The sequence below is a fragment of the Tarenaya hassleriana genome, unplaced genomic scaffold, assembly GCF_000463585.1.
Source record: "Tarenaya hassleriana unplaced genomic scaffold, ASM46358v1 Cleome5, whole genome shotgun sequence".
NCBI classification, from domain to species: domain Eukaryota; kingdom Viridiplantae; phylum Streptophyta; class Magnoliopsida; order Brassicales; family Cleomaceae; genus Tarenaya; species Tarenaya hassleriana.
This window is the reverse complement of record NW_010967707.1, coordinates 5,964,785-5,991,011: the sequence shown is the minus strand read 5'-3', so window position 1 is coordinate 5,991,011 and position 26,227 is coordinate 5,964,785. Positions and strand designations below refer to the sequence as shown.

Below are 26,227 nucleotides of genomic sequence, written 5' to 3'. Positions count from 1 at the left end.
TTTCTTTTTTGTTTCTTGATTTTCTGGTGTTTTCTAGTTGTGTTTTGTTTTGCTCTTTGTGCGATTTCTTGGAATCGTATATATAGGAAATTTCGTGTGACTCTGCCCTCGGATTTTCGTGGTTATTGCGAAAATGCCACTTATCTAAACACTAAAACATCTCATATATATATATATATAATCAGACAATGATGATGAATTACATATGGTTGGGAAATTTGGGACATGAAATGCATTGTCTTACGTTTAGATTTAAAGCATGCAAGGTGATCAGTTACATTGCATGTCTTCTTTGCAATATTATGTTTTAAGATTCTAAATGCATATAAATTGATTAGGAAGATCCATGTTAAATCGAGATAACCTCGTTAAGAGGGGGAAAAAAAGGGCTATATTATCATTGATGATAAATTGATATATTTATTTATGGAGGTTATAATTCGCAATGAATTTTCACATTATTCATTTCAACGTACGAGGTGAGCAAGATATTTTTTGGTGCATAACCATCGTGTAGTTAATATTCGTATACCCTACAATATTTAATGTGCGGCTGTTTCTAGGTATACATGGAATGACCATGATTCCCACATGCGTGAAGCTTTTAGGAGATATCCAAATACTAATAGCATAACTTTCTCGTCGCCAAATATTTGAATAAATAAATATACAACGTCTCTAACCCTATTTGGATAATCTGACACATTAGAATAGTGATTAATGTGAAATATTAATCAACACTTTGTGTAAAGACAATGGAGCGTGCATGGAAAATCAATATCTGTACATATCATCATGCCATTCATTCACATATTATCAAAAAAAAGTAATTAATTAACGCGGGATTAATTAAGTATAAAAAACGTCGCAAGAGTCGAGACGGCAACGGTGATAAAATTCTCGACTTTCCGTTGAAAAAGTCCAAAAAGAAAACAAGTTTCGATTTTTCGGATATGGGAATTTCCTCAATTTTGCTCTGAGTTCTTCTTCTTCTTCCTCTTCTTCATCTCCTCCTAGTTGTTAGACCTAGGCTGTCTTTCTCCGACCTCTTCCTTTCTTTTGCTCTTGTTGGTTTTGATTCTGTGTTTTTGCCCTCGAATCTCGTTTTCCTTGGTCCTAGTCCCTGATTCTTGTTGTCGCCCACCGATTTTGATTTTGGGTTTTTTTCTCGTTCGCCCCTAGATCTTACGTTCCCTGTCGCTCTTGCCCTAACCCTAGCGTCATGGATTTCTGGGTCTCTATTCTCCTCCTCTGCGCCGCTGCCGTGTCATCTCTCCGATTCGCCTCCTCCTCGCCGGAATTTTGGGGTTGCGATCCGGAATTGGAGGTGTTTCGATGCGGTCTCGAGGCGAAATGCCCTCGTTCTCTGTATCCGAATCCTCCTCGTCAGGTAACATTACCTTGATTTCGGTTCATTTCGGCTCTTGACAGTTCTAGGGTTTGTTGTTCTGCTCCTATATACTTTGTTTATCTTGCGGTAGCTTAGCTTCACATATGATAGTCTAGAATCCATGTTCAGATGATTTCTATGCGCGCGCGCGCGCACACACACACAGAGATGGAGAGATACACTGTGTGAACTCATGAAACATATCACATTCATACGTGGCCTGCTAGTGGCTACACTTCAAGTGTATTTTCCTTTCTTCCACCGTATTCAAGGGTTTTGACTTTTGAGGCGTTTTCTTCTTCTATTTTGTGGTAGTTAATTGTAAGAGAACGCTATTAGTTGAGAAGACAGTTGCAAAAGGAAATGGTTGAACCTTGGAAAAGATCCTGTCTTTTAGTCTATGGCTGGATATTATAGAAAAAAAAATGGTCGAATTGTTATGGAAGGAGAGAAATCTAGGATCATGTGCTTTATCTTTGCATCCTCTAATATGAAATCTTCTTTTCTAAAATCTTGGATCTTTTCTATGTCAGTTCTGCAAATAAAATGCCGGCCATGGCATTCGCTACTGAATTTAAATGCATTTATATGCATAACATCTGGGTTTCTAATTCTTAACACCTTCGTAATTTGCAGCAACTTAGCCTGTGAACATTGTATAGCAAAGTTGAGATACATATTTGATGTAACCCTGAGGGTTTTGTATTGGCTCTGCTGCTCCATTCCGTTGTTAACTTGAGCAGTATTTACATTGATGCAGGTGGATGGAGACTACCTGGACAGAGTAACGGATGCGAAGCATGGAAATGGTTATACAGCAGTGCTCTTTTATGCTTCCTGGTGCCATTTTTCACGTGCTGTGCGGCCAGAATTTGATGCCGTAGCTTCAATGTTTCCTCATATAAAGCATCTGGTTGTGGAGCATTCTCATGCACTACCATCGTAAGAAGCTCCTTTCTCTATTACTGTTCGTTGCAATGGCCAATGAGTGTTACTGCATTTGGGCTAGTCTAAGGAGAATCGGTTGCAGAAAGGAATTCAGGGTTAAAATATTCTTGTGCTAAAAACGAGAATGTTAAATCATTTGGTATAATTTCTAGTACACTTGCCAATTAGCAAGTAACACTGATGAGTAGAGTTGACAGCGGAATCTGATATCGTGGCGGTTTAGGAAGATTATCTCAAAGGCATCGGCAATTAATGAGTGCTCTGCTTGCTTTCACACACTTTAATCGATTAATGGGGTCATGTAGTCCGCTGTGCATGATCAGTGAAGAAAAACCGGCTTAGTGTATATTCTGTGCTTACCCTTCAGCTTGCTAATGCATCTGCTTTCAAGTGCTGCTGCTATGAAATGATATTTCACTTCACCATGCTTTCTGTTTTTTTTTTTTTTTCTCTTTTTCAATCTTTCTGACATATTTCATCGTTTGATTCTGGTGCAGTGTCTTTTCTAGGTATGGTATCCATAGCCTGCCTTCAATCCTGATGGTTAATCAGACTTCAAAGGTACGATATCATGGTCAAAAAAATCTTGCGTCACTGGTTCAGTTTTATGAGAAAACGACTGGTAAGTGTTCTTCATGCAACACTAGACTGTACCATTTGATTCCTTGACACAACTGGTTGAGTCTCTTGTGGTGGTTTTTCAGGACTTCATCCTATCCAATATGTGGGTGAAGGCAAACAAACAAGTTTAGAAACCGATGGTAGCTTGATCACATGGTTAAGATATGGGTCTTATAGGAGAGAGATAATGGTAAGAGAACCATACCTGGCATTTGCAGTGATGTTCCTCTTGCTGAAGCTGGCAATGATCATCGTCCCGAGAGTGATATCGCGCATGAAAGCGATCTGGGCGTCTCAAATTCCGCATATTCTGAAATTGGGAATTATCGGTGAGACAAGTCGACTGTTTGGACGAGCCCTTCATATGATCGACTTGAGGATGAAGCTGAGACTCACCAAAACCAGCAGCTTCCACGAGAGGGCAAAGAAGGCCAGGGCGTGGGCTTCATCTCTTGCTTCCATCTCTCCTGAAAAAACTTCTCCCACCATATCCTCCTCTCAAGGGTGATTGATAAGATGAAACCCCTTTCAAGATTTTTCTCTATCTTGTTCTTGTCAGCTAGAAAAAAAAAGAGAGATCAAAGCTGTAGTGTTCTGCAAATCTTTCAGGTATTCTCTCTCTCTCTCTCCCTCCTCTCAAGGGTGATTGATAAGATGAAACCCCTTTCAAGATTTTTCTCTATCTTGTTCTTGTCAGCTAGAAAAAAAAAGAGAGATCAAAGCTGTAGTGTTCTGCAAATCTTTCAGGTATTCTCTCTCTCTCTCTCTATATATATATATTATATATGTATACACATATACACATGTCTGTATGGGTCAATTGCTTGTTCATCTTTCTTCAGGAAGCATATAAATTAAATGCATCCTATCCAATATGTGGGTGAAGGCAAACAAACAAGTTTAGAAACCGATGGTAGCTTGATCACATGGTTAAGATATGGGTCTTATAGGAGAGAGATAATGGTAAGAGAACCATACCTGGCATTTGCAGTGATGTTCCTCTTGCTGAAGCTGGCAATGATCATCGTCCCGAGAGTGATATCGCGCATGAAAGCGATCTGGGCGTCTCAAATTCCGCAAATTCTGAAATTGGGAATTATTGGTGAGACAAGTCGACTGTTTGGACGAGCCCTTCATATGATCGACTTGAGGATGAAGCTGAGACTCACCAAAACCAGCAGCTTCCACGAGAGGGCAAAGAAGGCCAGGGCGTGGGCTTCATCTCTTGCTTCCATCTCTCCTGAAAAACCTTCTCCCACCATATCCTCCTCTCAAGGGTGATTGATAAGATGAAACCCCTTTCAAGATTTTTCTCTATCTTGTTCCTGTCAGCTAGAAAAAAAAAAAGAGAGATCAAAGCTGTAGTGTTCTGCAAATCTTTCAGGTATTCTCTCTCTCTCTCTCTATATATATATATATTATATATGTATACACATATACACATGTCTGTATGGGTCAATTGCTTGTTCATCTTTCTTCAGGAAGCATATAAATTAAAGGGATAATCGCATTTAAATACCCGAACTTTTACAAAAATCCCATATAAATACTCGAACTATAAAATTGTCATATAAATACCTGAACTTTTCATAACTCCCACATAAATACCCAGACTTTTAAATTTTTTTCCAAATCATATATATATATATATCATTACTAATGCATATATATTAAAATAAAAAATAATTATAATTAAATTTATATACATACATAATATACATATTAAAATAAAACTAATTATAACTAACATATATACATATAATATATATTAAAAATAAGATTTATATGTATATATATTAGTTATATATACAAAATATACATATACAACTAATATATATAATTATAATTATATACAAATCCCTAATTAGTTGTATATGTATATTTTGTATATATAACTAATTATAATTATATATATTAATTGTATATGTATATTTTGTATATATAATTAATATGTATACATATAAATATTATTTTTAATATATATTATATGTATATATGTTAGTTATAATTATTTTTTTAATACATATATTATGTATATACATAAATTTAATTATAATTATTTTTATTTTAATATATATGCATTAGTAATGATATATATATTTATATATTGTAGTTATGTGTATATGTATTTTATTAATTATAAATAATTTTTTTTAATATATATGTGTGTGAATTTATATGTATATATTAATTTAAATATATGTAGATAAAAATTTGAATATTTAATAATATTTTTTTGCTGAGTCAACACTTTTTGCTGAGTCAGCGGGTTTTTTTGCTGAGTCATTGCTAAGTCAGCAGTTTTTTGTCGAGTGAACAGTAACGTTTAACGTCGTTAACGGATGAGTGGTTGATTTGGAAAAAATTTAAAAGTCTGGGTACTTATGTGAGAGTTATGAAAAGTTCATGTATTTATATGATAATTTTATAGTTTGGGTATTTATGTGGGATTTTTGTAAAAGTTTGGGTATTTAAATGCAATTATCCCTAAATTAAATGCAATAACAGCTTGCTTCTGTTTGTGAATATATATATATATGTCTCTTTTAGTAAGATTATTGGTTTTGTATGCGCAATTTGATCCGTCAGAATGCATCAAATCATGATTTCAATTCATTAACCCTTAACCAAATCAATCAATTAATTAGGGTATGATGAGTCGCATATGAATATCAAAAGGGCGTTGTCAAGGAAGAAAATGATGGTTTGCATATGTGGGTCCAATAGGACCACTTCTTGTGTAGATAAGCTTTGTGTTGGTCGTCGCCATCTCATTGACGAAGCAAAGAATATGTACATTTTCACACTCCACACTGGCAGCCCAATGTATTTACCAAGTTGATTTGAATATTCCTCTCTGTTTTCATCTTAAATTCCACCGATTATACGCCAAAAGAGTTAAAAAAAAATTGCAAATTGGTGTATTCTTTTGAGAGAGAGAAAAAAAATACAAACTTGATCTTTTGATAGACCATGTCTCGGGAGATTGAACGTTTTTTTAAATCAAAACAGTTATATTAAGACATGAGAGAGAGAGAGAGAGAGAGAGAGATGGATCTAGGAGAGTGGGAATTACTCTCAAGGAGCAACTACAATATCATTGATCATCTTGATGATGATGGTGTGATGATCAGAAACCCAAATCCAAACCACGAAAGGCACCTCGACATGGATCACTTCATTATCTGCCCATCTCAAGATCCTACAAAACAGACCGAACACAACCCAGGATCCCAAGTGGTCCCCACGCAGCTTCTTCAAGTTCCCATTACATGGGAACCCATTTTCAGCCCGGAAGACACCGATCACGATAAGATGACCAAACTCACCGACAAAGTCTCCGTCCTTCTCCCCGTCGAGATCCATCCGGGTCTTCTCCCTGACCCGGTTCCATCTCCTCATCGAGTATCCTTCAAGAAAATGAAGGGAAACGAATCTGTCGACATGAAATTAATTGACCCGGCAAAGGTCACTAGCCACCTGCCTGGGATCGGGTCGGAGGGTGAAGACGGTGGCTTGGGGAGCAAGAAAGATGATTTGGATAAAGGTCTGAACAAAGGGAATGATGGTGAGGAACTGAATCTGTGGAAACTGGGTCTCACTGGGATTGGGGCTATTTGTTCGTTCGGCGTTGCGGCCGCTGCTGCTACAATCTGCGCCGTCTTTTTCGGAAACAACAACAAGAACTGTCGGAACAAGAACCAGGTTCTTAGGCTCCAGATTTACAGCGATGATGATAAGGTAAATACATTGATCTAAAGCTCCTTGCATCTATTTTACATAATACTATATCATGCAGTAGTATATGAAATATAATCACATATTTAATTTAAATAATATTTTTTACGACCACAAAAGGGATAAGTATGCTGCTGCTTTATGGACGTGTTCAAGTGGAAACAGTCTTCTAATGATGTAATTGCTTCTTACATATATTTTTACATTTTTTTTATTTAATTTGTATTTTTTTATCTCATTATAATATCTATAGGATATAACTGATTATATATTTAATTAATATAAACCAGTATTAGAAAGATTCACGCATAGTATAAGTTACCATGCCAACAAAAAAAAAAGAAGAAGGAAAAAGAGCAATTTATTGTCGTAAATTTGAGCTCTCAAGCCACGTGGTGACACGTGGTGACGTTGTTATTCACAAAACAAACTCATATTTTTCGTCTGAATTAATATTTACATATACAGCATATGGATGGTGTATAGCGAGTATTTTATTTGTCACAAACTCAGCGAAATTTAAGAATTAATTGTTAAAGAAATAAATATAAAGGAGAGGGTGAAAGAGGCAACGGATCCAAAGGAATCAATTTCTGTGATGGTCTTTGAATCTCAGCCGTCCAAGCTTTCCCAGTGAACGGTTCAGATCAAGTATCTCCCACCAACGACATACCAATCATATACTTGTACATACAGACAAAACAGAACCATTTAAATAGATTATGTAAATTACTGTCTTCATCAATATACAGATAATACATAATTTACTTTACTGTACGGAAATCCGTGATTATATATTTCAAATTCAAACCGGTTCATCATTTTCCATATTGGAAGAAAATCCAAGAGAAAGAAGTTACAGAAGATGGCTTAAAAGCTGTCGCTCCTCCCATCCTTACATCAGATCTCTCTCGAGTGATCAAATTACAGAATTCAGATTCATCATCTAAATACTGCTAATGTCTCCTATCTTTCTTCCCCCTTCAATGGCCTTTTTCTCTCAACTCGTTCAGATTTCTCCACAGATATCTTCCGCTCGCCATATCCACGAACACCCAGAAACCCTTCTCCACCGTCTTTTAAAAGAAAAACGAATAATATGAAGGAGATTAGAAGAAACACATACCGAAATATGAATCGAAGAAATTAAATTGGAAAAAGAAAACGAAATTTTGGGCGTACCCTTTTGAAATTGAATCCTATTTTATCCTTCTGTTCGACGGGAGAGTCGCCGGAGATGGAATCTGCGACGGAATGGTCCGAGGAACGCACCGTCCTCCACGCAAAATAACCGGCAAGTACGGCAGAGAAGAACACCAATATGAACCTCAAGGGGCACATATCGTGCGAAAACAACAAAAGAGCAAGACGCTAACGTCGAAGAAATCGAATTTCTGGATTCAACCCACGAATCGAAGATGAAAGAGGATGGTGATAAGGTTTCCGGGAAATGGGTGATTAGGGTTTGGGAAAAGTTTTTGAAGATGACGGAATAGGGAGAAGAAAAAAAGGAGAAGCAGAGAGAAAGGGAGTATTTAAGGATCAATGACTTGCATTTCAATTCATCTCTCCCTTGATGATGATGATGAGGAGGAGAGAAAACGCGTTTCAATTTGTCGCCAATGGGGGAGATTATGAGCAGTTGGAAATTGTTATATATATGTATATACGTGTGTGTGATAATAACAAAAAAGCCCACTATCTTTCTTTGATCTGCATAAGTGACCCGGTTAATTTATTTTATCGAATAAGCCCAATCAGCTTCTACAATTTCAAAAGTTATTTCATTTCATTTCAATAATGTTCACTTAACAAAATAAAAATAAATTGGTGGCAAAAGCGAGGTAACCATGTATATACCTATTGTTGCAGCAACAAAATATCTGATAAAAAATAGTTCATATTCACAGCTAAAAAAAAAATCAGTTCAATAGTTTTAAAATAAGTTATTTTTGAAAGTATTTTTTTTTGTAAAACTATTTGGTTATTTTGGTATAATTTTTGTTGGTGAAAAAAGTTTTAAGTTTAATTGATTGTTTACATTGTTTCCACAGGATTGTTGCATATTGTATGATCACAGTTTTAGATTTCAAAAAGTCCAATTCTTCAATCAAACAAAATTTAAAACAATATATATATGTGACTGACTACAAATAAAGGATATAGCAATAACGTAACCGTGCATATAATACAAGGGTCCTTCTGCAAAAAAAAAGAAGTAAAATAATATACCAATTCCATAACTATTATTGTTGTTGTTATTATTATTATTATTATTATTATTATTATTATTGGTGGGATGCATGAATGTGAAGTTTTGTCAAACATTTACGCAATTGGGATTTGGGATTAGTCTAACAAAAAATTCAATGGCATACATTCATTCTAGAAGAAAGCACCAAATATTGGAGATACAATTTATCATATAAAATATTCATCCAACCTAGTATTTTACCACATATATGTAATGGGTTGATATAGTTATACTTTGAAATCAGAAAATATAAAATTAAAAGCTTAATTAAAGGATATTGTTGATTTCTCAGAAAGGCAAGAGCTTTCAGTAAGTTCTATCTCAAGAACTCAACCGGATAAACCCATCCGGTTTCTACGGGAACATGGAAAACTGGTAATTGATGCACTTTTCACTCAACCAAAGTATCCAACACAGAATCTGGAAAACGACATCATGGTTCTGAAACATTGTCGGAAACTTAATAACATAAATGGCAGGTCCAAGTGAAGAAGGTGCACAGAAAACAGATCTATCCCCTGCCTCGGCCTCTGAAGAAGCCACCACCACGACCACCACCACGTGGGGGACCACCTCTGCCACCCCTCGGGCCGCCTCTCCCCCTGAATGATCCTCCCCCTCGGCCACCGCCTCTACCACCGCCTCTCCCTCCTCCACGACCTCCTCTTGTCCCCGCCTGCCCTTGTCCCCTGCAAGCACATGATGTCTCATTACATCTCTTGTCCATTGCAACAAGAAGCAGGCTCTTTATAAGCAAACCAACAGTCTGGTAAATGACAGCATAATAAATGCTAGAAGAAGAGCTTTATCAGTGGTTAAGGAGTGTGACTCACTTGGGTTGCGGAAGGAATCTTGCCAGAGGCAAAAGCTTAGCCGGGTCGATGTAGAACTTATCCCCTGTGGAATAGGAGGTGGCTACAATTCCTTCCATCATTTTGATAGAAAATAACTGAAAATAACGGGTTGAGTCCCAATCAGATACATGAAGTAGCACTAGTGTTTTGAGAGAAACAAAGTTCAGGAGAATTATCTTACAGATTCGTTGATGGGACCAAAAATCTCATCTACTTTTCCAATCTGGGTCTTGTTCTGCAGGTAGATTGGGGCATTGAAATACGGGATCTTCTCGTTTGTGAGCTTGGTCACAGCATCACCCTCGCATGCATGGAGAAATGTTGAAACCTCTATAAAAACACGAAAGCAGATTCGTCAAAATGGAGTCAAGAAGATTGTTCATGAGGACATTGCCATGAAATTGCCAAGGAAAAAAATTCTTGAAGCTTAGCCAAACAAAGCAAGACAACTATTCTGTCAAAATATTTACTCTAATGGATTCTCAGAATACTCTCTCTATTAGATGTATTCATCTCATGAAAGTTGCTTCCATTAACCCTCTTTTACTCTTTACTTCAGCACCACAGAGCTAGACCCCATCAATGGATAACTAGATTCTTAGCTTCTTTACAAGAAAAACTATTTAGTTCAGCTACTTCTACAGTTCTAGTGTAAACTTTACTCACGGACAAAACAACAGAGACAAAAACACATCTTCACCAATGTGAGGATCGACTCATCTCCATAAAATCCAGCAAAGCTCAAAAACTTTTCTGGGTTTGGTTGATCTTTAATTTACGCTGCAAACAAACAGTATACGCAGAGAGGAGGAACCCATAGTCGCAGGAAACAACCATCACGTGAGAAATGCAAAACAAAGATTCCAACTTTTTTTGCTCGTCCGTCTTCTATTTCCTAGCTACAAGTGCAGGAATCAGTTCACTGATAAAGTCTTTTAACGTTTTCCTCGTTGATTTTTTCAATTTCCTCGGGAGCCAAACAAAGAAAATGAACCCCAGAAACAGAACTGAGCGAAACAAACAGAGTGAAGAAACTCACCGATGACTTCGCTGGGAGGCCCTTCGTCGAATCCTCGTCCGCCGCCGAAGCGTCCGCCTCTTCCTCCGCCGAAGCGACCTCCTCTTCCGCCGCCGTCTCTTCCTCCTCTTCCGCCTCTGAAGCCGCCGCCGCCCCTGGGTGGTCTCATTTTCGTTCCTTCGACGAAGGCGCAAAGACGGGTGATGCTTTCTTCTGCCCTTTTGCTCCGAGGGTTTTTAGGGTTTTAGAGACGAAAAGAAGCAGAATCGAGGCAACAGTCGGTAATTAGGGTTTTCAATATTTGACAGACCGGGTACGGTTCGGTTAACCGGTAATTTTACGAGGAAAACGAACCAAACCGGAACTTTTGACGACTCGGCAAATTTGGTGTTGGTTTTGCGACAAATAGAGATTAGATATTTTTTTAATATTGTTGAACCCTAAAAAAATTATGGATTTAAATATTAGTTTTTGGGTATTTGTCAACGTACGAGTGAATATATATATTTTAAAAAAATACTAAAATCCTCTTAATATAATATGTTTAGCAAATATGACAACCTACAAAAACATTAGGTGGTGAGATATATACATGAGTCGTACTTTCTTTCCAACGAGCCAACGGCAATAGGGTTCTACACCTTTTAACAAAATTACATTTAATGTCTTTCTTACTATCCATGGCATTATATAAAAAATACTTTTTCTTTTGCTATTTTACATATTTTTCTCCAACTGTGAACTTATGATCAGAAATATAATTTTGATCACATTATCATAACATTAAATTTATAATGTTTTTATCAAATGATTGGTGAGATATATAAGATATTGGTCTCAACTCTCAAATCATTCTTATGTGAGTTTTAACCTTTTTTTTTTTCCTTGTTCATTGTAATTTTACTTTGGAAAAGCAGAACATGAAAGTCATCGAAGAGGAATTTGGCAAAATTATTGCTGGGATTTCATCTGGTGTGAATTTATTATAAATCAAGATTTAAAAGAGGCACAAAATGATAATTATAGCAATAAAAAAAAGCACAAACATGGTGGCAAAGCCTCACATATATGTTCTTTTTCTTAACAAACATATGCCCCCTTTTTCCTGTGGCCCCTATAGGAGCATACATATAATAATATGTAGGGAGCAATGGTGGGGCCAGAAATACATTTTCCAGCTCTCGGATTCCACTAAAATTTCCTCTCTTTTACCACCTTCTTCCTATTCTTCCTTTTCTTTTTTTTTTGGTTTTCCATTTATCGTGTTCTACATACATATGCAACAATACATTCAATTACAGAAACGAGTTGCCAGGTTTTACCTTTCAGACTGAAGCAAGCTCCATGTCGCTTCCTATGAGTCATCCACAAGGTTAACCTAACCTCCTTGGTGATGGTGGGAATCAGCACACTGTCCGACCATAGCATATCGATGCAATGTACAGATTTTTTGCCCATTTGTCCTGAATACAAATCCAAATGAGGACAATGTGGATGGATACCGCCGACATGCTTATTTTGATTTGTAACTTGTAAGAATACCCACCTTGACATGGGTGCTTGGGAATGCAGTCGTACGGAGAGTTTCCTGGGTTTCGTCCAGCATTTTTCGTTTAGGAATGCTCAATATGAAAGCTGCCTGGTCTGCAGTTGCTGCCATCGATGTTATCCTGTATCCACCCTCCCACCTCCTATGTATTCCTTCGCTTGGGTACAGAAAGTCAAGTTCCACCACCTTTACAAAATTACATACATACATGCATGCACAAGTGTAAATTTTTTGGTGCCCATGAAACAGAGAGAGATGTCAAAAAAGAGAAGTGCAGAATGGGCAAACCTGATCAGAGTAGCCAGAGTTTCTGGACATTACCACACCCCAACGACTCCCAGCAGTGGTCATAGACGTCACATGGAAGCCTTCCTTCCACTTCTTGTTTATCCACTTGAACGGAAATGAGTCGCTCACTTTGTAAGATTGTTGGGTATAAGGTGTTCCTGCATGTACCAACAAGAATATGGCACAAGTCAGAACAAATGAACAATGACTCTATTGATGTAGACTCCTCGTGCAGGTAAGGGAGACCTCAAGTGTTCATTTGCTCTGCAGACTAAGATAAAAAGGTCCGACTTTCATGAAAACTTCCGGTTTTAATGAGATATGGGATTTCACTATCTAAAGGAAAAGGAAAGTGGTTTTTGCCAGATATATTATGCAGTGTGGCATACAAGTATAGCTGTGTGAATAGCAACCTTTCGACATAACAACCAATGAGCTCCCATTATTTGCACCAGCTATGGAACTGATATAATAGTTCTTTTCCCATTGTTCCATAATCCAGTCCTGTAAAGAAACCAACAATTAAAACAACAATAGGAAATCACATGCATAAATATGACAAATAAACAATGTCTCTAACACTTCAAATAATAACCTTGTGCAGGAAGACGGAGGACAATTCATAGACTTGAGAAGTGAATCCCGTTCCAGCATCCATGATTAGGGCCCAGAGATTAGTTGAAGATGCTACACAGCTAAGGAAAAGGCCGTCCTCATTACCCTTCTCCACATGCTGGTGCAGCCTTAAATCCGCGACGTTGTAGTGATATCTACAAAAGCGACAAAGATAATCTTGTTAAGCAAAAGAAAACTGAGAAATGATAGGATATCTCCTCGGTTTCAGCTTTTAAATCTGCGACTTGTAGTGATTCTGTACCCAAAATCAACCTTAACCGTTCTTTAAATATCAGAAAAGCAGTTTTGCATTTATACATTCCCAAAATGTAACTACTCTACGGTTCTATTTTCTTTTCTGCCTTTATTTATCTCGCCCAAATATGACTGACTAAAGCTACACTATCAGCATAGTTTTAGACCATACATTAACTAGAGACTACATATAGTTTTGCTTTTCCATTCCAACTCCAAGTGAGCTTATTGTCGGGAATATGATTAAAGAAAGAAAGCTTTTAAAATTTTACCTCTGCTTCATGGGACGGCGTGCATTGTAGACTGAAATCCACTGCGTAGCTGGACTCCCTATTCTAATTTTCTTTCTTGGTTGTTCATCCTCTTCTAAATTAATAACTAGTCTTCCACGTTTTTGCCCAACCTATTCATGTGAAAAGCAAAAATGTACCAATGTTTGTCACAGGATCTAAAAAGAACAAAAATTGAGCATAGGAACAAGAGACAACTACCTTAAGAGCACCATCAATTCTGATTGGCCTGGATAGAGCACATGGTTCGATTAAAGTGTCAAAAATTGCTATAAGCTTGGCATAGTTGGGCTCTTCGTCAAACTTCATATTAGTAACTGCCTCAAGAAACTGCTTAAACGGAGGAGGGCAAAAACAACACATCAATTCAGGAGAGGTTGCCATCTTTTTCTTGCAGACAAGAAAGCTCTTGTTGTCACCCTGCATAAAACAATGCTATATTACTCACAAGTTGGAAGAAGACAAATCAGATACACACGAGACCTCTGGAAGAAAATAGAACTCCAAACTATAATATATTAAGTTCCGAGACGAAATGGAAATTCACCTGATATCCTTGCCATGGCAACCTTCCTCTCATCAGAAAAATCAGTGTGTATGCCAAGGACTCCAGATCATCCCTCCGGCTTCCAGTACGACCTAAATGCGCATGAACGCTGGCATACCTTATGGTTCCCCTAAACACGTCAGGCCTTTGATCATATTCAACATGCTGGCCAGAGTGTGCATCCTTCCATCTTGATGCTGAAACGAAACAAATAGCAATATGAGAGAACCACTTTAAATATCTCGGACCACATGTGACATGGCAGGAAAAGAAGAGGAAGATATGAAGAGAAAGAAAACAAAACAGCAGCGAACCATAGGGTCTTCAACGTCGTCCATAAAAAGGGAGCAAATGCTTACCTAGACCAAGATCAATAAGGTAGAGTTTCTTCTCATCCGCCGTTCCAGGCTGACCAAGTAAAAAATTTTCTGGCTTCACGTCTCCATGCACAAACCTTGTTTGATGTAGAGATTGAACATGACATGACAATCAGCTCAAGGATCGGAAAAATCAAGACAATAAAGGAAATATAATTTATAGGAAATAAATGAAAAGATCTGCCAAAAAATTGGAGAAAGGGCAACTATATGCACTAACCCCTTCATATGAAGCTTCTCAAGAATAGATACGGCCTCGACTGCAATGCAGGCTACCATATTTGGAGACATCCTGCCACAGATATCACAATACTAAATATAGCTTATCTGCATGTGCATGGATATAAATATGAAGAAACTTGCTGGTTTTATATTACGAGGAAGAAAGCAGCGTGGAAAGAGGGAGAGCATTTCTTACGATTGACCCAAAGAGTTCCAAACATCCCAGAGGCTTGGGCCAAGCATGTCCATGACCTAAAATATTTTACACATCTCGTAATAAATTGTACACGAACAACCTTTAAGCATAACCAAGCTCATACTAAAATCTTACCAGAATGTAAAAATCTCCTTGACGACCCTTATGATGTACTGAAGGAATTCCATAGCAACAATTGAGTGTACTTTGCAATAAAAGAAAAAGGAACAGATAAATATTGACACGTAAAGTGACAGAAACTTGACAAGAAATTCAGACATGAACGATGAGAATCTTACTTGTACACTTGCCACTCATAAGGTGGTCCAAAATTGCAGCCTTTACTATTTCGGTGCTCAAATTTCAGAGCGACCTGAAAAGGAAAAGGACAAATACATCAATAGCTGAATATTTTGGTCTGGAACCCTTATGAATGTCCATTGGCCTGTTTCATAGCAATACCTCAATTGCATCGGGTCCAATCCTATCACTGCCACCAGTCACCCTTCTGCCAACATAAACTTGACCGAAGCCACCCTTGCCAAGTTTCCTCTCAGTTTTATAAACAGGAGAGTTGCCAACTTGTACCTGCACAAAAGGATTGAAATCATACCTGCTTTTGTATCAATGAGAACAAATATGGAACCACAATCAGAAAGAACTCTCCCACAAACAGAACTCGGATGAAGCGACTGCAAAACTTCTCCAAATGACAATGAAAATAGCAAGTATGGAACCTAAAACTTTTAAATCTGCTTTTGACTTGACCCAAGGTCTTTATATAAATGCATATGCTTTTCAGGAACTGTTTATGCCTACCAGAGAAATTCTGAGATTAACAACCAGTAAACTAGTAGAAAATTACCCTTTCAGGGACTGGAGCTGTGCTGGAGTCTTCTTCCATCCCGATTACTTTCTCTGCACTACCACCTTCCACAGCGATATCTTTATCAGCTACGCCTTCAGCTCGATTAAATGCAGGTTCAGCTGCCCCTATAGCACCTCCTGCAGGATGAAGGTCACAAGGTTCTGGCTCTAAGTCTATCAACCTGATACCCCTGCCCCTACAGGCAGCTGTTGGTCTTGGTGGCGCAGCCCCTTTAGCTAAAGCTGCTGCATTACCCCTTCCTCGTCCACCACCTCTTCTCCTTGTTCCAGTCTGAGGAGGAAGTACGCAATTCTCTGTTTGATCGATCAGTTGAGGGTTAGGCTGTAGATCATCAAGGCGTCTCGATCTCCGTGCTCCACTTCTTAACTCCGGCATTCTTACTCCATGCAATTAGTAAGAAACCTATTTTTTTTCACTTACCCTTCTAGATTATCTGCCACATCAAATTCACGCAAATTAATAGCAGCGGATATATACCAAAGCTGGCTCTAAGTCTATCACCCTGATCCCCCTGCCCCTACAGGCAGCTGTTGGTCTTGGTGGCGCAGCCCCTTTAGCTAAAGCTGCTGCATTACCCCTTCCTCGTCCACCACCTCTTCTCCTTGTTCCAGTCTGAGGAGGAAGTACGCAATTCTCTGTTTGATCGATCAGTTGAGGGTTAGGCTGTAGATCATCAAGGCGTCTCGATCTCCGTGCTCCACTTCTTAACTCCGGCATTCTTACTCCATGCAATTAGTAAGAAACCTATTTTTTTTCACTTACCCTTCTAGATTATCTGCCACATCAAATTCACGCAAATTAATAGCAGCGGATATATACCAAAGAAACAAAGCAATGTCGTGCATCGATAGATATATCACAACCATTAACATTTTAACAACAATGTAGAATCTTGATCTATACTAGAACCCGCACTACATTAGCTCAATAACGAAAGGAATGGAGTTTTTACACGCAGAATGACTCACAAACTTAAATAGACTACAATCATCAGGGGAAACATAATCTATTTCAGGAAAAATGCTGAAAAGAATATATTTTGCAATCATACAAGTAACGATCAATCTAACGCAGTAGGAGATTAGACACTGCCCCGCATTCCTTTTCTGTCCAAAGAACCTTCCATTATATCGAATGACAACCAACATATAAGCATCTACAACAATTTTCAGACAATGAAACCTGGTATGATTTCACTCCAGATTGTTAGATTCAACCACTGTAAAGACAGGCTCGGATTTGAACGCAATCAGTGCCGATGATACCAATATACCGCTGATGCATAAGAAAAACGTATGGAAAGCGATATACTGCCAAATAGATCGATCAATGACCAAGAACAGAAACTTCTGGTGACCTTCAGCTTCAAAGACACATACAATGCTAAGAATCGGCGATACATAATTCAGGGCGAAAAAAATCAACTTAACCCATATGAACAACATCACACTACAGATTCGATCATCATCCAAAGCCACGATCTTCCAGGCGATCATAGAAAAATTAAAAAAGCAACCAAGAAATCTCCCAGCATAACAAACACCAAAGCAATCACGACGAGATACAAAAAGCGAGTAACCCAAAGATCGATTCGAGTTAACACCTCAAAAAATAACGATGATCGGAGGATGATTAAGATGAAACGAGATCGATCCCAAACAAACAAACAAAAACTTCCAGATCTCCCACTTCTTCCGCACAATTCCGGAATGAGAAACCGATAGCTCTTCCTCGTCCTTATTTCACGATTTGAATGTGAAAACTCTCAGCTGTGAAACATAGAGAGAGAGAGAGAGATGGGTGCAGAGGGGGCAGCGGCTAGATTTAGGGTTATATGGAAGAAGAAGAGGATGAAGATGACGATGGAGAAGTGCAAACTTTTGGAAGAGATTTTTTTTTTTTTTGTAAAGAAATAAATAATTTTTTTATGCATCGATTCACTGTTTCTTCTTTTTTTTTTTTTACAAATTTCTTGAAATTTAGGTCAAGATTTATTTTCTCTAATCTTTTTTATATATAAATTTGCATTAATCAATGGAGATGTGTTGTGTTCGTCACTCCCATTGTGAGATAAGCGGTGCTTCGTTTTGCTCGCGTTATTATTTCCTTTTTTTAATTTCTCTCGTATTACATTATTTTAAAGTTTTTTCTATATATCAATTATATTAATGTTCAAAAATAAAAACGGTAGTAAATATAAGAAAATAATTGGTACGTAGTATTCGTATGCATGTTTGTTTACATGTACACACGCATAAGCACATCTATGTATAATGTATGAAACTTGCCATATCAACTGAACTAAACGCAGCGTTTTGGCTAATAACGGTATTTTATCTTCTTTCTTGTTCCGTCCTCTTGTTGTTTTTTAATAAAAATATTTATTAGATTATTTCATATTAATGTCTTTGTTTTAGGTATTGTTAATGTTATGATTTTTAATTTTAATTGGTACAAGGACTATTTTGAAATGTGGATATAAAAATTTAATTGCAAAAATCGTTTAGTTTTTAAATTACAATATTGTTGGATCGTGTATAAGATAGTTGAAATTAAAAATATGAAATGAAATTTTTGGAACTGAACGTAAATACAGTGATTAATGATTTCTTATATATATATATATATATATAATATGTTACTTATGTGTTTTTCTAATTATATGTACAATAATGTAAGAAATTCACACACATGCACATGTGACAAATACATGCACTAGCGTGGCCAACGAAATTGGCACTTTTAACAAGTTTATCTTAAGTTTCTTTCCACAAATTTTCAGGACTATGATGATAGAATTTCACCATTGTTTTTTTAGTTAAATCTGCACATAAATTTTTTTAAAAAGTGTTTGTAAATATGAAACGAGAAAAAAAAATATATGTAATTGTCATGTTATGTGACATTGCGCGATACATTTTTATTTTACTCATTATCATTGTATATCAAACAAAGAAATAAATTTGCGTTCCAATGTTTTTTGTAAAAAAATGTATACTTTTATTTCGAGGGATACGAGAGACAAGATGTGGCATCGTTGCAGCCAAATAAATAAATAAAATTAAAAAATAATTTATGAAAGACTTGGAAATAAACAAGAAGAAGACCGGTGATGTACATGTGAATTGGAAAAAAAAGAGAGTATTTATTTCGTAGAGAAAATAAATAAATATTTATATATATTGTTTGACAAAATCGTCTATATATTTTGGTTTTATTAAAATATATCAGGTGTTAAAACATTTTGATTTTAGATATATTTTGGTTTATTTATTTCATATTTTTTATTAAATTATTTTTATTTTAAAATTTAACATTAACGTTTGATACACTTAAAATGGTTTTAATTAATAATATTTATTTTGATTTTAATTTGGATTTTATTGAATTAGTTTTAACTAAAAAATATATAAAATTGTTTTAAATAAGTTTATTTTGAATATAATTATATTTGGATGGATATTGTATCGCAAATATCGCAGGTGATCGATCACTCATTATATCTAATAATGAGTAACTCTCACTTGTGGTTGCTATAATTCTTATTTTCTTTAGTAAAGCTTTACTCTTTTACCGAAAGGCTTTTAGGTAATAATATTAACAAATAATAAGATTAGCTTATCAATTAAGGATTATGCTAACTCTTCCTTTTATATTTGTGATATATATATATATATATATATATATATATAATTCATTCTTTTCCCATTTTACTATCATACAGCCATTGCAACATTTTGCTAACATAAAAAACTTTCTTCGATAAGCTCCGAATTAATTTTTGTTATTTTAAATTTATTTCTCAAGTTTTAAATTTTATCAAAACACTTATTAAAGACAATCTATTCATGATTTTTTTTTATTAAACCACTTATGAAAGATAACCTACTCATAAAAAAAGTATATTTCAAAGTTATTGCATATATTATGCATATACATATCTGGATTTTTCCAGAGCTAATTAAAAAAATAATAAAAAAAGTGTGACCAGTCATTTAATTTGGAGAAATTTCATGAGATAAACATTCTGGATGGAGGTTATACTATATGGTTTAAAGGCCAACCATGCAACAACCACAAATTTATTTTAACAAAATATTGCACTTGTTGGTTATAAATTTACAAGAACAGATACGTTTTAGATACCAACCAAAACATTCTAAGAAATTGGAAAACATCAATAATTAGCTATGATATTTTTCGTGTTTCTTAACTTTGAAATGAAGCACCTGGTGAAATTTCTGGATTTGACCCAAAAAAGGAAAATATATTTTGCTGTTTTAGTTTATTTATTTGGAAACTTTGTTTTTCACTCATTTGCCAGACGCGGCCTACACGCCCTTGGGGCCAAACCAACCGGCAATATTACTCAAATAACCCATTTGGTCGCAGCAATATCAGTGTACACCACCGATTTTTTTTTTTTTCAATTTTAACCCACTTTTCGATTGGAAAAGTCCGAAATAACCTTTTCGTTTTATTTTTTACGACCTTATTACGACTAACATATAACTGATATACAACTAAAATAAAACAAATGATTTTTTTGCCACCTTTTTTAGAATCAATTGTAACTATATTTAGAATTAATTACGAAGTAGTAATAACGAAGTTGTTTTCGAACGGATAAAAATCGTATATTCATTAAGGATAATTTTGTTTTTTCAATAAAAAAAAGTGTTATGTTTTTTTTGGTATACACGTGTGCGCGATGTCATTTGAGTAAAATTACCAAACCAACCAACGGTAAACAAATTTATACGGAGGGACTGAACAATTAAAAGAACAGAAGAAATGTCGTCACCGAATCGAGACCCAGATCACGGTGGCGACTCGGCCGGAACTCGGTCACCGGAGATCAGGAAGGACCCGGTGACAAACCGATGGGTCGTATTCTCTCCTGCTCGGGCCAAGAGACCCACCGATTTCAAGTCGAAATCTCCCCAAAACCCTAATCCGAAATCTTCCTCGTGCCCCTTCTGCATCGGCCGCGAGGACGATTGCGCGCCGGAGATATTCCGGGTTCCTGACGTCCCGGATTGGAAGATCCGGGTCATCGAGAACCTGTACCCGGCTCTTAACAGGGATCTCGAAATCCAGACGGGTCAGCTCAAGACGGGGCGGGTTTTACCCGGGTTTGGCTTCCACGACGTGGTGGTCGAAGCTCCGGTTCACTCGATTCAGCTCTCTGATATGGATCCTGAAGATATCGGCGGTGTGTTGCTCGCGTATACGAAAAGGATCGAGCAGATCAAGCAACATGATTCCGTCAAATACATTCAGGTTCGACGCGTCACAGAAGTCTCCTCCTTTAACATAATTCAGTCATGTTGGTTTATATTCGTTGTACGTACGATCATGGGTTATTACGTGCTTTTTGTGTTTGTGCCGGATGAAACTGTGAGGTTATTACCGTTTCCTTAATAAGAAAAAATTGCTCCTTTATCATGGATTGCGGACAATGTATTTTCAGTTTCATCAAGATGAAGTAACTATAGAATGATACAGCTGGAGCTGGGTTTCTAATACTCTTCCTGTTTTTGCTTCAAAAGGATTATTTCATATATTCAGCCATTATTTACAACCTGTGCTCTGTGTATTATTGATCTAAGTTGGTTTTTCTGTTGGATCTATGTCTCAATGTCGTCAAGGTCTTTAAGAACCATGGTGCTTCAGCTGGCGCATCTATGAGTCACTCTCACAGCCAGATTCTGGCCCTCCCAGTTGTTCCTCCGACGGTTTCTTCTCGGCTCGATGGTACAAAGGAATACTTTGACCAGACTGGATGGTGCTGTCTCTGTGAAGCCAAACCGAAAGAGCTTGTCATCAACGAGTCGTGCCATTTTGTTTCCTTTGTTCCTTTTGCTGCTGCATTTCCCTTCGAGATTTGGATAGTTCCCAAGTATCACTCTTCCCACTTCCATGACCTGGACACCAACAAGGTAACCCGTCGTACCCCCTACTTTCCATTTTGCTTGATTGCAAACAAGGCTGCTTTGGCTTAGATCATTGAATCCACTGAATAAGGTCTCTGTTTTTGTGTTAGTTGGGTCCACATTGCAACGACTTGAGTGTTTAGAGTGGTATATGACTGGTTTTGGACATTTTTTCTTGGTGTGAAGTGCCTATTAATCGTGCATGTTGCTTAAATCAAACCACATTAGAAGTTACAGTGAATCTTTTGATAATTTTCAGGCTGTCGATCTAGGTAGATTGCTGAAACTCATGCTCCAGAAGATGGCAAAGCAGTTAAACAAACCCCCATTCAATTACATGATCCACACTTCTCCGCTCGAGGTTGCAGAATCACAATTACTTTACACTCACTGGTTCCTGCAGATAGTACCCCAGCTTTCCGGGGTAGGAGGCTTTGAGATCGGGACGGGGTGTTACATAAACCCTGTTTTCCCTGAGGATGTGGCCAAAGTTTTGAGGGAAGTTAGTCTTCCTTGAACCCGTTTCTTCTATAACCCGAGGTTTTGAGGCAAGTTCAAACGGTTGCATTTACATGATGGCATTGTTACTGACATTTGAAGATATGGAGAGAAACAATATATATCATTCGGGTTTTCCCCGAGGTATTAGGATACCATTAACCGCACCTCGTGTGCTGCTGTAAGCAGAGGTGCAGAGCTTGTGTAGAAGCAAATTCACAGGGAATAATTGTGTTGTACGCATGGAGAGGCAACAGAAGGTGATAAAACTTGTACTTGTTACTTTCGTTATGACATCTATACAAGGTTGTATTAACGCAAGAATCTGACGGTAGAGAAAGTTTTACACTTTTCCGACATCCAAAGAGTGGTGAGAGATTCCTACTTGTATGTTGAAAGAAGATGTCTTTGCCGTATATCATCATATGAACACAAACATATATGTATGTGTGTATATATATGCCCACGTGAAAGAGGCAAACCCTGCAACTGCATTTGAGAAGGTAAGAAACAGATGCCGGTGAATGTTAATGGCAGTTTCATGCCTTCTTCCACGAATGGATACATTTCCCAAGTTTTTTTTATGTATGTATGTGTTTATAAAAAAAAAGTTGCTTCTTTTCCGCTTTAATTGAAGAGAAAGAACGAACGGCGTCGTTTCAGTGCTCCTACGACGACTGAGACAAAGACGGCTCGGCTCGTCTGTGACCATTTTGGCGCTATGGCGTCGCCGGCGATCGCTACTCCGCGCCGTCCGCTCTCCGGTCGAGTCGCGATAGTCACCGGCTCTTCCCGTGGAATAGGCCGAGCTATAGCCATTCACCTCGCTGAACTCGGTGCGAAGATAGTCGTCAACTACGTCACCAGATCCGCCGAGGCCGACCAGGTCGCCGCAGACATTAACTCTTCCGCCGGATGCGGTACGGATCCGATCGCCGTCGTGGTTCAGGCCGATGTCTCGGAGCCGGATCAGGTGGAGTCGCTGTTCGACGCGGCGGAGCGCGCCTTCAGATCGCCGGTTCACATCGTGGTTAATTCGGCCGGAATCGTCGATCCCAAGTATCCGGCCATCGCCGATACACCAGTGGATGATTTCGATCGAATCTTCAGGTGAATTTTGGTGAAGAAGAAACTTAGACATTGTTAGATTTAGCTTTGGATTGGTTACACTTGCTCGTATCGTTCTGCATTGATCATTCGTTTTGCTTGAAAATGTAAACCCTTTACAGGATAAATCTAGATAGAGTCAGTTGAACTTGTTCTCCGAACATATGGAGGATTCAAAGCATAATCAATGAACTGAAACTTTCGCTTAAATTTCTTGTCTTGCCGGGAACCAATACTTCATTATGAGTAGGATTCGGCGGAAATTTGATCGATCAAGTGATGTAGAGATGGTGTTTTTCGCTTGGTGCTGGTTGTGATAATACATAAGTCTGCCTTCAGAAAAACAAATGTTTTACCTGACACGATCTTAGTCTGTTTCCCTCAGTAGTTCAGAGATAAACTATGGTACAACTCCACCAACTTGGATGCTGCTTCTTACTTGTGTTCTTTTTCCTTGGGATGGACTCATAAGAAAACATTCCTGTGCTGCAAGGTTGCTGCAAACAGGCTAAAGCGTGGAGGCGGAGGAAGGGTAATACTCCTGTCATCGTCGTTAACTGAGGCTTTGATTCCGGGGCAAGGAGCCTACACAGCAGCAAAAGCAGCCATTGAAGCAATGGTGAAGATTCTCGCAAAGGAGCTTAAAGGGTCGGGAATCACAGCAAACTGTGTTTCACCTGGACCCATAGCCACAGAGATGTTCTTCGACGGGAAGAGCAAAGAGACAGTGATGAATATCATCAAAGGCAGCCCCTTTGGGAGGCTTGGTGAGACCAGAGACATTGCTTCTGTTGTGGGGTTCTTAGCTTCTGATACTGGTGAGTGGATTAATGGTCAAGTTGTTGTTGCCAATGGTGGATTCCTCAAGTGAATGTGGATTAGCTGAACAAACATATGAGAAAAAAGGGGTTTTTTCTTCCTGTTAAATCTCTCTGATTCTAAAGTTGAATAGCTGATTTTTGTTGTTGAATGTTCATGAAAAAAAGTGGGAAAACAGACGCATGGAAATATGAGAGGAGTTTTTGGGGAGTATTCTGGGTTAAATCATAAGAATCGTAAATGTGAGCCTAAAAGGGAATACTTCATGGAATCAAGGGGTTAAATTGTCAAATTCGAACAGTTAGAGGTTCAATATTCAATACTGTAGACTTAAGGGAAGCGAATCTTCATTTTTCTTCCTAGTCTCGTAGCATAAACCTCTGCCATTGTCGGATACCTATGGCCGCACCATCGTCGTCGCTTCCCCTCGCCGGCAGAGTCGCCATAGTCACCGGCTCATCTCGGGGGATCGGCCGCGCCATTGCCATCCATCTGGCTGAGCTTGGTGCAAGGATTGTCGTCAACTACGCCTCTAAATCCATCGAAGCCGACCAGGTCGCGGCGGAGATCAACAATCTTCCGGCAGCCTCGGAGGTCTCCGGGAACGGGTCACGAGCCATCGTCGTGCAGGCCGACGTCTCGCAGCCGAGCCAGGTGAAATCGCTGTTCGACTCGGCGGAGAGCGGTTTCGAGTCGCCGGTTTACATCCTGGTCAACTCGGCGGGAATCCTCGATCCCAAATACCCTACCATCGCCGATACATCCGTCGAAGATTTTGATCGCATCTTCAGGTATCGACTTTGTTCGTTATATTGTTGGAGATAATGCATGACCAAAGACAAACTGCTTCATGTTGCAATGGACACTTTCGAGAAATGCTAGGAAACCGCGTCATGTTCTGATCTTGTTTGGTTTCTGGAAAAGTGAGATTTTCTCTTGAGTTATGAATTTTTCTTGCTGCATCCATCAAATTCTCATCCATCGCTTGTGACCTGAATCGTGATGATGAATGATACAGTGTCAATACTAGAGGTGCGTTCCTGTGCTGCAAGGAAGCTGCCAACAGGCTAAAGCGTGGAGGTGGTGGGCGGATTATCATCCTGACATCTTCCCTGACACGATCCTTAAAGCCGGGATTTGGTGCTTATGTAGCATCGAAGGCAGCCGTGGAAGCTATGGTCAAGATTCTAGCGAAAGAGCTCAAAGGAACTGGAATCACAGCGAACTGCATTGCTCCAGGACCCGTTGCCACCGACATGTTCTTCGAAGGGAAGAGCGAGGAGACGGTGAAGACGATAATCGCAGAGAATCCCTTTGAGAGGCTGGGCGAGACCAAAGACCTTGCACCAGTGGTAGGGTTCTTGGCTTCTGACGCAGGTGAATGGATCAATGGCCAAGTCATTCCCGTTAATGGTGGTTACGTGTAAAAGGTTGGTGATTGGTTCTTTTAACTTTCTTTTCTTTCTATCCAACCCAGAATCTCTATGTTTATGTTCTTCACAAGAGAATGTGGTGAGAATGGATTTCTGTGTTCCTAAGTTAGTAGCCTAATGATTCCGAGATGTTCTATCAAATCTTGTTGTTGGAAGTTTAGCTTATAGATATATGTTACAAGAATCATGAAGCAGCGATTCGACTTTGCTGATAATTCAAGAGATCATTATTCATTACCATGTGACTTCCTTAACTGATCATTTTAATTGTTATGGGTGCGAAACTAAAACGATCACTAAATTTCGGGGTCAAATCTGAATACTTTACTTTTCATCTTTAAAACGGCGTCGTATATACGATTCCTTTCCTGGGATTTGGAGAG

The 26,227-nt window shown here is 38.2% G+C and overlaps 8 protein-coding genes and 1 pseudogene across 9 annotated transcripts; 6 read left to right on the top strand and 3 right to left on the bottom strand.

Annotated features, from left to right (window-relative positions):
• The first annotated feature begins 980 nt into the window (after positions 1–980).
• LOC104827274 (5'-adenylylsulfate reductase-like 7) lies at positions 981–3,822 on the top strand. The gene is made up of 5 exons (XM_010560422.2): positions 981–1,390; positions 2,151–2,332; positions 2,836–2,960; positions 3,043–3,475; positions 3,614–3,822. Exons 1-4 carry the CDS (start codon positions 1,223–1,225, stop codon positions 3,465–3,467), a joined length of 900 nt encoding a protein of 299 aa, XP_010558724.1. The 5' UTR covers positions 981–1,222; the 3' UTR covers positions 3,468–3,475; positions 3,614–3,822.
• On the top strand, positions 3,474–7,515 carry LOC104827275. Of its 2 annotated transcripts, none has more exons than XM_010560424.2 (3): positions 3,474–3,568; positions 5,608–6,700; positions 6,818–6,909. In XM_010560424.2, exons 2-3 carry the CDS (start codon positions 5,984–5,986, stop codon positions 6,821–6,823), a joined length of 723 nt encoding a protein of 240 aa, XP_010558726.1. In that variant the 5' UTR covers positions 3,474–3,568; positions 5,608–5,983; the 3' UTR covers positions 6,824–6,909. The 2 variants fall into 2 exon arrangements, with proteins under 2 accessions (XP_010558726.1, XP_010558725.1); XM_010560423.2 differs by lacking the exons at positions 3,474–3,568; positions 6,818–6,909 and adding exons at positions 3,812–4,343; positions 7,251–7,515.
• Positions 3,920–4,240, top strand: LOC104827470 (5'-adenylylsulfate reductase-like 7). The gene has a single exon (XM_010560641.1). The coding sequence runs from the start codon at positions 3,920–3,922 to the stop codon at positions 4,238–4,240; it is 321 nt and encodes a 106-aa protein (XP_010558943.1).
• On the bottom strand, positions 7,449–8,311 carry LOC104827276. Its single transcript, XM_010560425.1, has 2 exons — positions 7,880–8,311; positions 7,449–7,773 (listed from the first exon to the last, which is right to left on the bottom strand). Exons 1-2 carry the CDS (start codon positions 8,036–8,038, stop codon positions 7,681–7,683), a joined length of 252 nt encoding a protein of 83 aa, XP_010558727.1. The 5' UTR covers positions 8,039–8,311; the 3' UTR covers positions 7,449–7,680.
• Positions 8,312–9,320: 1,009 nt separating this feature from the next.
• On the bottom strand, positions 9,321–11,053 carry LOC104827273 (putative H/ACA ribonucleoprotein complex subunit 1-like protein 1). Its single transcript, XM_010560420.1, has 4 exons — positions 10,845–11,053; positions 9,987–10,135; positions 9,785–9,900; positions 9,321–9,640 (listed from the first exon to the last, which is right to left on the bottom strand). Exons 1-4 carry the CDS (start codon positions 10,990–10,992, stop codon positions 9,463–9,465), a joined length of 591 nt encoding a protein of 196 aa, XP_010558722.1. The 5' UTR covers positions 10,993–11,053; the 3' UTR covers positions 9,321–9,462.
• A 775-nt stretch (positions 11,054–11,828) lies between these two features.
• On the bottom strand, positions 11,829–16,502 carry LOC104827271 (casein kinase 1-like protein HD16). The gene is made up of 15 exons (XM_010560417.2): positions 16,028–16,502; positions 15,625–15,750; positions 15,462–15,535; positions 15,298–15,367; positions 15,163–15,218; positions 14,965–15,036; positions 14,727–14,821; positions 14,368–14,564; positions 14,022–14,240; positions 13,803–13,933; positions 13,256–13,430; positions 13,074–13,164; positions 12,661–12,818; positions 12,370–12,558; positions 11,829–12,286 (listed from the first exon to the last, which is right to left on the bottom strand). Exons 1-15 carry the CDS (start codon positions 16,424–16,426, stop codon positions 12,227–12,229), a joined length of 2,112 nt encoding a protein of 703 aa, XP_010558719.1. The 5' UTR covers positions 16,427–16,502; the 3' UTR covers positions 11,829–12,226.
• A 4,304-nt stretch (positions 16,503–20,806) lies between these two features.
• On the top strand, positions 20,807–22,647 carry LOC104827270 (ADP-glucose phosphorylase). The gene is made up of 3 exons (XM_010560416.1): positions 20,807–21,334; positions 21,703–21,993; positions 22,247–22,647. Exons 1-3 carry the CDS (start codon positions 20,846–20,848, stop codon positions 22,502–22,504), a joined length of 1,038 nt encoding a protein of 345 aa, XP_010558718.1. The 5' UTR covers positions 20,807–20,845; the 3' UTR covers positions 22,505–22,647.
• Positions 22,648–22,711: 64 nt separating this feature from the next.
• LOC104827268 lies at positions 22,712–24,543 on the top strand (annotated as a pseudogene).
• On the top strand, positions 24,326–26,081 carry LOC104827269 (short-chain type dehydrogenase/reductase). The gene is made up of 3 exons (XM_010560415.2): positions 24,326–24,410; positions 24,775–25,202; positions 25,430–26,081. The coding sequence occupies exons 2-3, from the start codon at positions 24,811–24,813 to the stop codon at positions 25,836–25,838; spliced, it is 801 nt and encodes a 266-aa protein (XP_010558717.1). The 5' UTR covers positions 24,326–24,410; positions 24,775–24,810; the 3' UTR covers positions 25,839–26,081.
• Positions 26,082–26,227: the final 146 nt, after the last annotated feature.

Coding starts and splice junctions, on each gene's coding strand:
- LOC104827274 (XM_010560422.2), top strand. CDS start 1,223: ATGGATTTCTGGGTCTCTATTCTCCTCCTCTGCGCCGCTGCCGTGTCA. Junction 1,391..2,150: donor ATCCGAATCCTCCTCGTCAG/GTAACATTACCT, acceptor ACATTGATGCAG/GTGGATGGAGACTACCTGGA. Junction 2,333..2,835: donor CATTCTCATGCACTACCATC/GTAAGAAGCTCC, acceptor ATTCTGGTGCAG/TGTCTTTTCTAGGTATGGTA.
- LOC104827470 (XM_010560641.1), top strand. CDS start 3,920: ATGGTAAGAGAACCATACCTGGCATTTGCAGTGATGTTCCTCTTGCTG.
- LOC104827275 (XM_010560423.2), top strand. CDS start 5,984: ATGAGAGAGAGAGAGAGAGAGAGAGAGATGGATCTAGGAGAGTGGGAA. Junction 6,701..7,250: donor TTTACAGCGATGATGATAAG/GTAAATACATTG, acceptor ATAAATATAAAG/GAGAGGGTGAAAGAGGCAAC.
- LOC104827276 (XM_010560425.1), bottom strand. CDS start 8,038: ATGTGCCCCTTGAGGTTCATATTGGTGTTCTTCTCTGCCGTACTTGCC. Junction 7,774..7,879: donor TAGGATTCAATTTCAAAAGG/GTACGCCCAAAA, acceptor TTCTTTTAAAAG/ACGGTGGAGAAGGGTTTCTG.
- LOC104827273 (XM_010560420.1), bottom strand. CDS start 10,992: ATGAGACCACCCAGGGGCGGCGGCGGCTTCAGAGGCGGAAGAGGAGGA. Junction 10,136..10,844: donor GCCTCCCAGCGAAGTCATCG/GTGAGTTTCTTC, acceptor GTGTTTTTATAG/AGGTTTCAACATTTCTCCAT. Junction 9,901..9,986: donor TTGGTCCCATCAACGAATCT/GTAAGATAATTC, acceptor CGTTATTTTCAG/TTATTTTCTATCAAAATGAT.
- LOC104827271 (XM_010560417.2), bottom strand. CDS start 16,426: ATGCCGGAGTTAAGAAGTGGAGCACGGAGATCGAGACGCCTTGATGAT. Junction 15,536..15,624: donor TTGGACCCGATGCAATTGAG/GTATTGCTATGA, acceptor TTTCCTTTTCAG/GTCGCTCTGAAATTTGAGCA. Junction 12,559..12,660: donor ACTCTGGCTACTCTGATCAG/GTTTGCCCATTC, acceptor AATTTTGTAAAG/GTGGTGGAACTTGACTTTCT.
- LOC104827270 (XM_010560416.1), top strand. CDS start 20,846: ATGTCGTCACCGAATCGAGACCCAGATCACGGTGGCGACTCGGCCGGA. Junction 21,335..21,702: donor ATTCCGTCAAATACATTCAG/GTTCGACGCGTC, acceptor AATGTCGTCAAG/GTCTTTAAGAACCATGGTGC. Junction 21,994..22,246: donor ATGACCTGGACACCAACAAG/GTAACCCGTCGT, acceptor GATAATTTTCAG/GCTGTCGATCTAGGTAGATT.
- LOC104827269 (XM_010560415.2), top strand. CDS start 24,811: ATGGCCGCACCATCGTCGTCGCTTCCCCTCGCCGGCAGAGTCGCCATA. Junction 25,203..25,429: donor GATTTTGATCGCATCTTCAG/GTATCGACTTTG, acceptor TGAATGATACAG/TGTCAATACTAGAGGTGCGT.